Source organism: Panthera uncia, chromosome D2 (genome assembly GCF_023721935.1).
Source record: "Panthera uncia isolate 11264 chromosome D2, Puncia_PCG_1.0, whole genome shotgun sequence".
Lineage (NCBI taxonomy): Eukaryota > Metazoa > Chordata > Mammalia > Carnivora > Felidae > Panthera > Panthera uncia.
Window position 1 is genome coordinate 53,246,222 of NC_064818.1, and position 12,285 is coordinate 53,258,506.

A 12,285-nucleotide genomic window follows, 5' to 3' on the forward strand; every position below is an offset into this window, starting at 1 on the left:
TGTGTGTGTGTGTGTGTGTGTGTGTGTGTGTGTGTGTGTGTGTTAGTTAAAATGTACATAATAGAAAATTACCATTTTAACTACTTTCAAGAGTACAATTCTGTGGAATTAAGTACATTTATGTTGTGCATCCATCACCATCATCTACCTCTAAAACTTTTTTGTCTTCCCAAAAACAAACTCCACTCATTGAACAAAACACTAATTCCCCACTCTTCTTTCCCCTCTGCTCCTGACAATCACCATTCTGCTTTTAACTGCTCTGAATTTGACTATTCCAGGTACCTCGTATAAGTGGAATCCTGTATTTGTCTTTATGTGACTGGTTTATTTCACTTAGCATAATGTCTTCAATAGACACATCATTCTTAACTCTTCAGGGGATCACAAGACTCTTTGGAGAATGTGTTGAAAGCTAAGGATTTTCTAAGCAGAAAAATGGATGCTCAAATTTTGCATACAGTCTAAAAGATATCATGGTTCCTTGAGATGGACCTTTGAGCCCCACATTAAGAACTCTTAATCTAGAACAAAAGGTACCTAGAAGCCAGAGATTAAAGTAGAACCACAAGCCCAAGCAGGGCAGTGGCTTGGAATGAATGTCACACAAGTGTTAGAGGTGAGTCTGTTTAGATGGATGGGAAGCAAATGTAGACACATGTGCCAGAGACAGATGATCCTGAAACTGATGCTATGCCTGCCTCTAAAATGCTTCCTGCCAGGGCAGAGCAAACCTAATATCTAGTAATACAAGCAGGTCAGCCACACTAGAGAAGCGAGTTTACATGTGTAGTCAGGTGAGAACAAGGAGGGTAGGAGAACATGTCAAGTGGTCAGTTTGGGGCGGAATCTTGAGACTAAACTGTAATACTTGTTCCTTCTGTGACTACAAATACTTCATTTAATCTTTATTCCAAAGTACTATCAATAGGTTTTTCATTGGATCTTTGGAAAATGATTTGACAAGCCCCCTTCCTTCCTTTATAGACAATTTTGGCTTTGGGTTAATTTTCTGGATTTGTTTCCCTGGAAACGTGATAAAGATGGGAGTGCCAGTTATATTACTAGGCAACAGTTCTTATGAAAAAAAAAAAAAAATGACCCCTGAAACAAATTGCATCTGGACTAGAAGAAATTAGAAAATGAACAATACCTACTCTATGGACTTCTCTAATCTGAATAAAGGCTCTGTGTATGTGGTGTATGTAACAAAAGGCTTTATTTTTATAGCACTTATTTATTGTCCATCATACCATCTGCTACTTGTTTGGGTTGTGCTGTCTTCCACTAGAGGGCAGGGATTTTCATCTATTTCCATCACTGCTTGGAACATAGTTGTTATTCAGTAAATAGTTGTTGAATGAATGAATGAATGAATGAATGATATGCAGCCAAAAGTCAAGGAAGAGGTGGAATGAAAAAAAAAAAAAGGCTATTGAATTTTCCAATTAGGAGAGATTTTAAGGAGCATAGTTTCAGAAGCCATGTCAAAGTAAACAGAAAGCTCCCTGTGAAATGTTCCAAAGTTGGGGGAGCAGGGAGGAGGGTTGGTAATTGATATCACAAAAACAAGAAGAAACTTGAGAGAAGATAGACGCTGCACTGAAACCAGCTAAGTTAAATTGAACAGGAATACATGTATTGCATTTTTGTATAGATTAAAAGTTGCACAAAATTTGGCTGGCTGGCATGGGCATGGTCTTCATAGGTTGACATGTCAGTCTCCCCCACTGTGGGGAAGAAGGGAAGGATGGTATACTTTTTATCTTTTTATTTCTAGGCCTGCCAGAATGCCTGGAATTGTATATTTCAGTAAGAGCACTTTAGTATTTGGAATATTCTAGGGAGATGACCAGCATGCACAGAATGGAGGTGGAAAAGCATGTAGCATGTTCAGAGACCTATAAGTACTTCCATTTGTTTCCATGTGGGCAGGCAGGAGACTTGCCTCTAATATTCCAAAAGTTTTCCCCCAAGCTTAAAGATAGCGTTTTGATCATTAGATGCCTTTGTCTGAGGTTTATGATCTGTAAACTCAGTTGTGTATAGTACAGGAAAACGATGGTAATTTTAGGAAGATTAAAGATGAAGATATGGTTCAGGGGTTTGGAAAGAAATAATTCCAGGCTTTGGAGGAAATGAATAACCCTGTTTGAGGGGCTTATAAAGTACCATTTTTGGGACTCAAAGAAAATAGAGCATATTTTAAGCTTTAGGGAAAAATTATCTCCTACAGTTATAAAGTGTTGAGTCTTTTTGAAAGAAGATCTCATAAGATCTGTATAGATATTTTAAAATTTTTAGGTCTGACATACTTGCAGTAAAGTGTGTACATTTTAAGGCCATAGCCTGATGGTTTTTAAGGACTACACCTGTGAGTCCATCATCTAGATGAAGATATAGAACATTCCCAGCATCCTATAAGGTTCTGTTATCCACTCTCCCAGTTGACACACTCCCTCTAAAGATACTTACTAGCCTGACTTCTATCCGGATAGATTAGTGTTGCTAATTCTTGGAATTGTAGTATGTATTCTTTTTTGTCACACTTCTTTCACTCAGTATTGTCTGAGATTTATCTATGTTGTTGCATGTAACAGTAGTTCATTCTTTCATTGCAATGTTGTATTCCTTTGCATGAATACACTAAAACTGGGGTGCCTGGGTGGTTCAGTCAGTTAGGCACCTGACTTCAGCTCAGGTCATGATCTCAGGGTTCATGAGTTCAAGCCCCGAACTGGGCTCTCTGCTGTCAGTTCAGAGCCTGCTTTGGATCCTCTGTCTCCCCTTTTCTCTGCCCCTCCCCGCCCCTCTCAAAAAATGAATAAACATTTTTCAAAAATACACTAACATTTATCTATTCATTCTATAGTTAATGGACATTTAAGTTGTTTCCAGTTTGGGGATATTATGTACCACTTTATGAACACTCTTTTAGTGCATATTTCTACTCACAAAATATATTTACCTTATGACCAAACATTTTGCCCTCAGGAAATTCTCTCAAGGCAAAGGTTCAAAGATGTAAGTATATTGTGGCATTATTGATAATAGTGAAATATTAGAAAGCCTAAATACTCGTGAATAGGAGAGTAAGTAAATTATGATATAGCTATACATAGTAACCTTTTATAGTCATTTACATGGGTAAGGTAAAATCTACAGGGAAATTTGCCCATGATGTATTATTATCAAGTGGAATGAAGTAGGATTATAAAACAATGTGTCTAGTATGATAACATTTAGGTAAAAATATATACATATATTTTAATATTTTACATATATATTTGCTGCAGGGATTAAGCAGAAAAATTGTTAAAAGTGTTTCTCTCTAGGGAATGGTTAGATGAAGGGGAAACTTTTATTTACTTTTTATTTTTCTAATGTTTATTTTTTAGAGAGAGAGAGAGACACAGTGTGAGCGGAGGAGGGGCAGAGAGAGAGAGAGAGACACAGAATTGGAAGCAAGCTCCAGGCTCTGAGCTGTCAGCACAGAGCCCAATGCAGAGCTCAAACTCATGAGTGGTGAGATCATGACCTGAGCCGAAGTAGGATGCTTAACCCACTGAGCCACCCAGGCACCCCAGGGAAACTTTTATTTTTAACTTGTAATAATTAAATTCTATACAACAAATGTGTTACTTTCTAATAAGCCAGAATTCTTAAGACATATGTATTTTGAAGGGAAAGAAATGAAGAGGGTAACTTTTATATATTGAAAAATAAGTAAAAGCAGGATTGAGATGCTAAGGGAGGTTTCTGTAGTTCAGGCAACAATCTTTAAGAGTCTATGGCATGCAGAGCTTTGGGGGTAGGTGGTGGCATAGACCAGGAGTTCCTGCCGACAAACTATGTATCCCACTGAAGATTCAATATTTTGCATTATCTGCCTACACAAATTTTCTATTTGTTAATGTTTTTCACAATAATTTTTACTTATCTAAAAAGCAAATGTCATGCCTTAGCAAAAGCAAGAGGATTTTTAGGTGCTTAACTCATTAAGCCTTTTGCTGGTAGAATGAGCTCTAGGGGTAATTTTGGAAAGTCTTCTGAAATGTTACAACTTAAGGAAATATTAATTATAAAAATTAAGACATGGTTATTATTAAAAAATCAAACTATACAAAAAGCTTAAAGATCCAACTATATGTTCCACAAGAAACTCACTTTAGACTTAGGAAACTCGCATAGGCCAAAAGTGAAGTGATGGAAAAAGATATTCCATGCAAGTGCCAACCAAAAGAAAGCAAGAGTGGCCATACTTAATCAGACAAAACATATTTTAAGTCAAAAATTTTCACAAGAGTCCAAGAAGGATATTATATAATGATAAAGGGCCAATTCACCAGGAAGATACATTAATTATAACTATGTATATACCCCAAATCAGAGCACCTGAGTCTTTTTTTTTTAATTTTTTTTTTTTTACATTTATTTATTTTTGAGAAACAGAGTGAGACAAAGCGTGAACGGGGGAGGGACAGAGAGAGTAGGAGACACAGAATCTGAAGCAGGCTCCAGGATCTGAGCAAGCGGTCAGCACAGAGCCTGATGCGGGGCTCGAACCCACAAACTGTGAGATCATGACCTGAGCCGAAGTCGGACACTCAACCGACTGAGCCACCCAGACGCCCCCACCTGAGTCTTTAAAGCAAACATTGATAGAACTGATGGGAGGAAGAGACAGCAATATTATAATTGTAGGAGAGTGCATGAGCGGGGGAGAGGGGCAGAGGGAGAGAGAGAATCTCAAGCAGGCTCCGTGCTCAGCATGGAGTCCTATGTGGGGCTTGGTCCCACGACCCTGGGATCATGACCTGAGCCAAAATCAAGAGTCAGACGCTCAACTGACTGGGCCACCCAGGCGCCCCAGTGCCTCACTTTCAATAACAGATAGAACAATAGCAACTTGAACCACTCCATAGACCAATAGACCTAACAGGCCAATACAAAACATTCCACGCAAGGGCAGCAGAATATATATTCTTCTCAAGTGCACATGGAACATTCTCTAAGATAGATCACATCTTAAGTCACAAAATAAATCTCAATGAATTTAAGAAGACTGATATTATACCGGGTATCTTTTCTTTCTTTCTTTTTTCTTTTTATAAAGTTTATTTATTTTTGAGAGACAGAGAGCACAAGCAGGGGAGGGGCAGAGAGAGACACACAGAATCTGAAGCAGGCTCCAGGCTCTGCGCTCTGAGCACAGAGCCTGATGCAGGGCTCAAACCCACGAACTGCGAGATCATGACCTGAGCCAAAGTCAGATGCTTAACCAACTGAGCCGCCCAGGTGCCCCACCAGGTATAAAATTCCCCACAATGGAATAAAACTATAAATCGATAGCATAAGGACACTGGAAAATTCACAAGTATGTGGAAATTAAATAACACACTTTTGAACAACCAACATCCTCAACAAAATACTAGTAGACTGAATTCAACAGTACATGAAAGGCTCATATACCATGACTAAGTGGGATTTATCCCTGGGATGCAATGATGGTTCCACATACAAAAATCAACTGGTGTGATATACCATATTAACAGAATGAAGGATGAAAACCCACATGATCAGCTCAATAGATACAGAAACAGTGCAGAGCCTGCTAGAACTCACAAATGGTGAGAGCTGAGCTGAAACCAACTGACTAAGTGCCCCAATACACAGTTTTTTAAAGATGGGATTTTTAAAACCTGTTCCTTTCTCTTCTCTTCTCCTCCCTCAACTTTCTTTCTCCCTGACTCTTCCATTAAAATTATAGAGAAAATTAGCTACCCGGTAGCTCAGAAATGCACATCAGCAACAAAGCAGCAGCAACAAAATGATACCTCTTTCAGGAAGGAAGCAGCTTTGGGGGCAGGAATATCACCTGGTTCATTAGTTTACTCGACAGAGATTTCCAGGCACCTTCACTACGGGTTCAGCCTTCTGGAGAGTGAGTCAGTGTCCCCCTGTGTTGGACACAATGCAAAACTGCATTTTCTGTTGCAGGCATTTTCAGCTTATTACTATGTGATGGAGTTTTTAAACTTTACATCGGAGGAAACCCCTACTCAGGAAAAGGTGATCGACAGTATGGAAAAGTTCTGCTCTCAGCCTTGGAAAGAGGTAAGTGACTAGAAATAGCAGCTTTCAGTATTGCCCCATGCCCTTGACGTCACAGAGGATGTAAGTCTGTTCTTTAAGTCCTGCTAACCTGACCAAGATCCAGCAAACGTGTTAGAAAGTCCCAGAGGGTGCTCTTAGGTAGGAGTGAGTGCATCAGCCATTTCTTGATAACTGGACACACAATGGCTTAAACAAACGTGGTCTTACTTTTCTCACCTAATACCAAGTCTGGCAGTTGGCAGCTGCCGGTATGGGGTCAGCAGTTGACTCTATCTAAGCCATTACTTCTTCAATTCTGGTTTTGGTTTGGTTTGGTTTGGTTTTAGTTTATTTATTTATTTTGAGAGAGAGAGCATGAGCAGGAGAGAGGCAGAGAGAAGGAGAGAGAGAGAACCCCAAGCAGGCTCCACACTGCCAGGACAGAGCCCGAAGTGGGGCTCAAACCCACGAACCATGAGATCATGACCTGAGACAAGATCAAGAGTAGGATGCTGAACCGATGAGCCACCCAGGCGCCCCTTCAATTCTCTTGTTATGCCTATCTTCTCATGGACACAAGTTGTGGCTTCAGAGATCACAGTTACGTTCAAGGTCAGAAGGGTAGAGCCAGATACATCTGTTCCATTTTTCAAGAAACTATAAGCTATCCTAGAAGCTTCTGAGCAGTCTTTCTCTTACTTGTTAGCCAGGACTGGCTGGGAAAGCAGGGTGCAGGATATTAGGACGGGCTTAGAGCTTTAGATCCAGTGTGAGGTACTCCCTGGACTGGGCATGTTGTCGCACATTCCCCTTCCCAGCCCCCAATCAGAGTTGTATGAGCAAGGAAGACAGGCAATTCACAGAATCTGCTATAAATGCCGTTGTGTTAAGACCCTTTCTCTACTGCCCAGGTCCAAGGTATCTCCTACTTATTCATAAATTTGAAGCACAAGTTTTTTCTTGTCTGAAGCACTGAGTCATTCAAAATCTAGTACTTCTTTTTTTTTTTTAATGTTTATTTATTTTTGAGACAAAGAGAGAGCATGAACCGGGGAGGGTCAGAGAGAGAGAGGGAGACACAGAATCTGAAGCAGGCTCCAGGCTCTGAGCTGTCAGCACAGAGACCGATGCGGGGCTTGAACTCACGGACCGTGAGATCATGACCTGAGCCGAAGTCGGACGCTTAACTGACTGAGCCACCCAGGCACCCCCAAAATCTAGTACTTCTTGATGAAAGTTTCCAGGGAGGAGAGAGCTATGGGGTCTACTCTAATCAAAAAAGATCATCTAGGGGTAGGTCAAAATAACAGCTGTTTTAAGTTGACAGGGTTGCAAATGTGAATGGTGCTTTCATTCTGAAGAGGTGTAATTAATTAAAAATGGGTGCTCTTCTCCTTGGCACTGACCAGAAAAGGAAGGAAGATTGTGCAAGAGGCTCGGACTTCTCCCTCATATTCTGTCTGAGTTAGAACAGGAAGGAAGGGTATTCAGAGCTTTCTGAAAGAGCCCCTCAAAATACCTCAGCACTTTACAGCTAACAAAACACTCAGGGGAGCACGTATTACTATATCATAGAACCCAGTGGAGGAAAAGCTTCCATAACAGACCCTAAACTGTGAGCCCCTGCATCCGCTAAAGGAGTGCAGCCCCCTCCTAAGGCCCTCTGGAGAGGCCAGCGCTCAGGCCTGGCTGGGCTGGGCCTTTCTCAATTGCTCAGCTCCGATGGTGAAAAGAGGGCCATGGAGAGGTGTCTGTTGTACATGTGTGATATTTCCTTCACTTCACTTCCAGCTGAAGGCATATTTTGGTGATGTGAAGGAGAAGTACCTGAGTGAATATTGCTTTTCTGGAGCCTATATCCTCTCTCTCCTTCTGAATGGCTATCATTTCACAGCTGATTCCTGGAAGAATATTCATTTCATGGGCAAGGTAATTTGGGTACTTGCTGGGTTGTGGGCTGATTGGGTGACTGAGGCAGCTTTGGGCTTGAAAGAGGTAGGAGTCAGCCTGTTAAGTTTGGCCTGGTGTCCTGTTCTACCATTCACCTGTAACCCAAGCTGACATTTTGTGTCAGGCCCTCCTATGTTGACCGGCCAGTTGAGGATAACCTATCTAAGGAGCACTACCTGTATTCTGGGCCTCTCCTTTCTGCTCATACAACAGTGACTAATTCCTTATAAAACAAACAGTGAGATATTAAAGTAATGTAACAGAATTTCAGTAGCCTCATTGATTCTGTTTGCTGACCTCAACATCCATCCCAAAGGCCATCATCCCAAATGATTATCCCAAATCATCCCAAATGATTATCATGGCTTCTCATCAGGGCTCATCAAGATTGACTAAATTGAAAGCTTAGTGTAAAGAAGGAGATGAGTGACTGTGAATGGGGGTCTTTGCTTAGAAGTCAGGTTAGCGTCAGCCTTACAGAAGCAGCCTCACGGCTGTGCTTTACCAGAGCGCCACCTGCAGGTATCCAGGCATAGAGAAACATTCACACTGATGGGCAACTCTCTACCTTTTCGACCCATACCCACTAATGGCAAAACACAAGACTCCCTTTATTAAATATGGTGACTTCAAGCAAAGCAAAGCATTGAAGCACAGGGCTGTAGCAGCCTTAAGAATACTGTTTTCACTATTCTTTTGTCAATGTTGACCTTGCTAATTCAAATGCAAATCTTTTCCTTGTTTTAATATCCTGGTCTTTCATTTTGTCACAATTTATTTTGTCTCTCTGAAGGATGTGTTTATGTCAAATTTATGAGTGATTTCTATTCTTTGAACTTCGGTGAATGGGCTAATATGTCTAAACCCCAGGTGGTAACTTCTCTAACTCTGAGCCTTCCTTGACCCTGCCCCCACCCCTCCGCCCCCATAAAGGGAAGTCAGATAAGGTTCCTGTCCCCCACCAAGAGAAGTGGACCTTTTACAAATTATTCTCAGCACTGGTAAAGGTTTGGGGAGAGGAGCATTTCCACATGGAAACTGGTTGGAATGTGAATTGGCACAACCTTTCGGGAGACTGTTTTGGCAATATGTGCTAAGAGCCTTAAAATACACACATCATTTTATCCAATTACTCCATTTCTAGGATTTATAAATAATTGGATAAAGTGAGTAAAAGTAAACATATAAGGCGGTTCATGCCAGTGATGATGCCTTGAGACATGAGCTATACAGTTTAATTACATGTTCTGTATGAAAAAAACATGCACAGAGAAGACTTGGGAGGCCGCAGCACAAAAAGGTAATAGCAGCAACTTCTGAGTGATCAAATATAGGAAGTTTTAATTTTCCTTTTTAGGATTTTCTGTACAACCTCATTTTCCCACCATGACCATGCACAACTCATGTAATAAAAACATTTTCAAAATTATTTATTATTCATAGACTATCTGTATTCCAGTATGTTTTGAGGTGACTGGAAAATATCCAAGATGGCAGGCCCAGGGCGTGTTTTTATCTTTAATAAGAATCCTTTCTCATGCATATGTACAGTCTTCCAACTTCCACAAAGTAACACAGACTTGCTGGGATTATTCCCCAGTCTTTCCTCTTTGAATCATAAAGATGTCCTGGTTACATATGGATGAAGTTCCTGGGCCTGACATAGATGGTAAAGACCAGAAACAGTCTTTATTCTCTTATCTTTTGACCAGAGAACTTTGTAAGTTCTTCTTGGCAGAAGCAGAAGAATTGAGCAGTTATTCACCAAATTCCCTTCTGAATTTCAGGAATATAACAGTGAGGCTCCCCAACTCACCTTAATCACATGCTCTGGCTCCATTTTCCCCACAACCATATTCCCAACTTAGAATGTAAACACGATCCATTAAGAGAACTGGACACGGCCCTCTCCACCTGCTGTTGCTCAGTGTTATGGATGGGATTGTGTGAAAGCTCATCTAACCCTCTGGCCAAAAACAACAGCCTTTCCCCCACTTTGCAGATCCACAGCAGCAGTGTCGGTTGGACTCTGGGCTACATGCTGAACCTGACCAACATGATCCCCGCTGAGGAGCCGCTGTCCACACCTCTCTCCCACTCCACATATGTCTTCCTCATGGTCCTCTTCTCCCTGATCCTGGTTGCAGTGGCCATCATAGGCTTGTTTATCTTTCACAAGCCTTCGTATTTCTGGAAAGACATGGTATAGCAGGAGCAGCTGAAATCTGCTGGCTGGAGAAAAAAACTTGCCCAGGGAGCATTTTCCTCCACAGTGGTGTACAAAGTCATCCCTCCTTGCTCACCAAGGCCAGTCTTGACCAGCACGGAGCTTCCCTGGCTTTTGCTGCAGCCTTTCCATGGGAGGTATTCACCACCACCTGCCTCAAGGACTACCCTGCAGACGTCGTCTCTTTTGTGAGTCCTTCCCATCTCCCCTTTTCTCTTTTGTACTCTGTGCTTGTGTAGGTCTGGAAGACCTGCTGCCTTTCATGATCTTAGCTCTATAAAAGAACAATCCTGACTTTGTCCTGAAGAACTGAGGGTCCTGCATCCTGCGCTGGGAAGCTGTGCTGGCTAAAAGAATCTCAGGAACCGGTTCAGCTGTACTCACAAAGACCCTTTCTTTCTCCTGTTGCCCATTTATTAAGAACGCCATACAATGCCTCTGGAGAGGGCAAACACACATCTCATTCCCAGCCTGCTGTTTGCACAGGAGAATTTTCTAGACGAGACAAATATGTGCTAGAGCCAAAGAGTCTCGCAAGGGAATTTATGTGCTTGTGTAATTAATACAATACTTGAGCCAATCCAAAACAGGGATGTGGATGAGTTACATGTTCCTCGGTGATGCCAAAATGCTACAGAACAGGACCCCCAGACCAGAGATTTTTTTTTAAAAGCTGATGTGACATATAAGCATTCAGATATAAGGGCATACTACATGGTAGGTAAACATGTCAGGAAGAAAAATACAATTACAATGAAGAATTTGGAAAATGCAGCCTTCAGTGTATCTATTGGGCTTTTATTTTTATTGTAATAAAAATACATATAACATGGAGTTCACCATTTTAATGTGTACAATTCAATTGCATTTAGCATATTCACAGTGTTGTGCAACCATCACCACTATCTAATTCCAGAATATTTTGCCCACCCAGAAATTAGCTGGAGACAAGACCACCCCTGGGTGGGTTCAAACCATCAACCTTCTAGTTAATAGCCAAATATGCTAATCAATTGCACCACAAGATGCCCACTGAGTTTTAAAGCCACTCCAGGCCTTACTGTCACAGGGTTTAATTTAGTGAGAGCTACAGCATGCCTTTTCACTGCCATGGCATTTACTCATCAAAGTGTGCCAGGAACCAGGTCTGAAAGTGTTGTTGCCACTCCTGTCACACAAGAATGGGATCTCTTTACTTATTCCATGGACTATTTTGTGGGAGAAGCAGCAGCTATGGGCCTTGTCACATAAACGTGAAGAGACCCTGTACCTTCTTCCTTTAATGACTGCTATAAGAGTTACCTGTTGAGTAGCGTGGAGTGGTGATGTGTTACTCTGACGTTGTCCCAAGCTCCCATCTCTGGATCTGGGGACGACTGTTGAGCTGATGCAGGGAGGAGGTGGGGTGGGGGAGGAAAAGCTTTCCCACAAACTGGAAGCCAAATGCCCTTATATGTCTTGGATAACTAAGTCATTTTTTTTACAACATCCAGGTGAATACAAGCTTAATAAAACTGAGAACAGGAACTTTCTCTTTTCTGCTACTCACAGTTGAACTTGTTGTACTTTGATTAGGAATAAGAAGCCAAGTTTGGGCACGTTTAAACTCTTTTTATTAGAAGTGGCTCTGTTGTCACAGCTAGTATTTATGGAGCATTTGTTGTGTCCCCATGTTCTGTGCTTCCATGCATTACGTCCATTCTCTCATTCAATCCCTACAACAATCTGAAGAGAGCCACTACCACTCCCATTTCACAGAAGCAGACTGAGGCTCAGAGAGGGTAAGTCACTTGCCCAAGTGGCTGACCTAAGGCCTGCAATGCACTTAGCCATTATTTTCTCTCCCAAATATACTAGACTGTCTCTTTATAACTTCTAAGCACACACTTAACTCTGTATGAATACAGGGATCACAGGCATGGTAGAAAGGGAAGTAGACATATGATCTCTTCCCTGATGGACCTGTGATTTAATATTGCTTTAAGTCCACAAAGTCTGTCATGGCAACACCG

The 12,285-nt window shown here is 41.4% G+C and overlaps 1 protein-coding gene across 7 annotated transcripts in view; it reads left to right on the forward strand.

Annotated features, from left to right (window-relative positions):
* Positions 1–11,937, forward strand: part of ENTPD1 (ectonucleoside triphosphate diphosphohydrolase 1) — a 133,359-nt gene extending 121,422 nt beyond the window's left edge. For 5 of the 7 annotated variants that reach the window (XM_049645492.1, XM_049645485.1, XM_049645486.1 and 2 more), the window contains 3 exons: positions 6,001–6,117; positions 7,888–8,025; positions 10,049–11,937. In XM_049645492.1, coding sequence (XP_049501449.1) covers positions 6,001–6,117; positions 7,888–8,025; positions 10,049–10,255 — 462 coding nt within the window. In that variant the 3' untranslated portion in view covers positions 10,256–11,937. The other 2 variants (XM_049645491.1, XM_049645490.1) reach the window with 2 other exon arrangements.
* Positions 11,938–12,285: the final 348 nt, after the last annotated feature.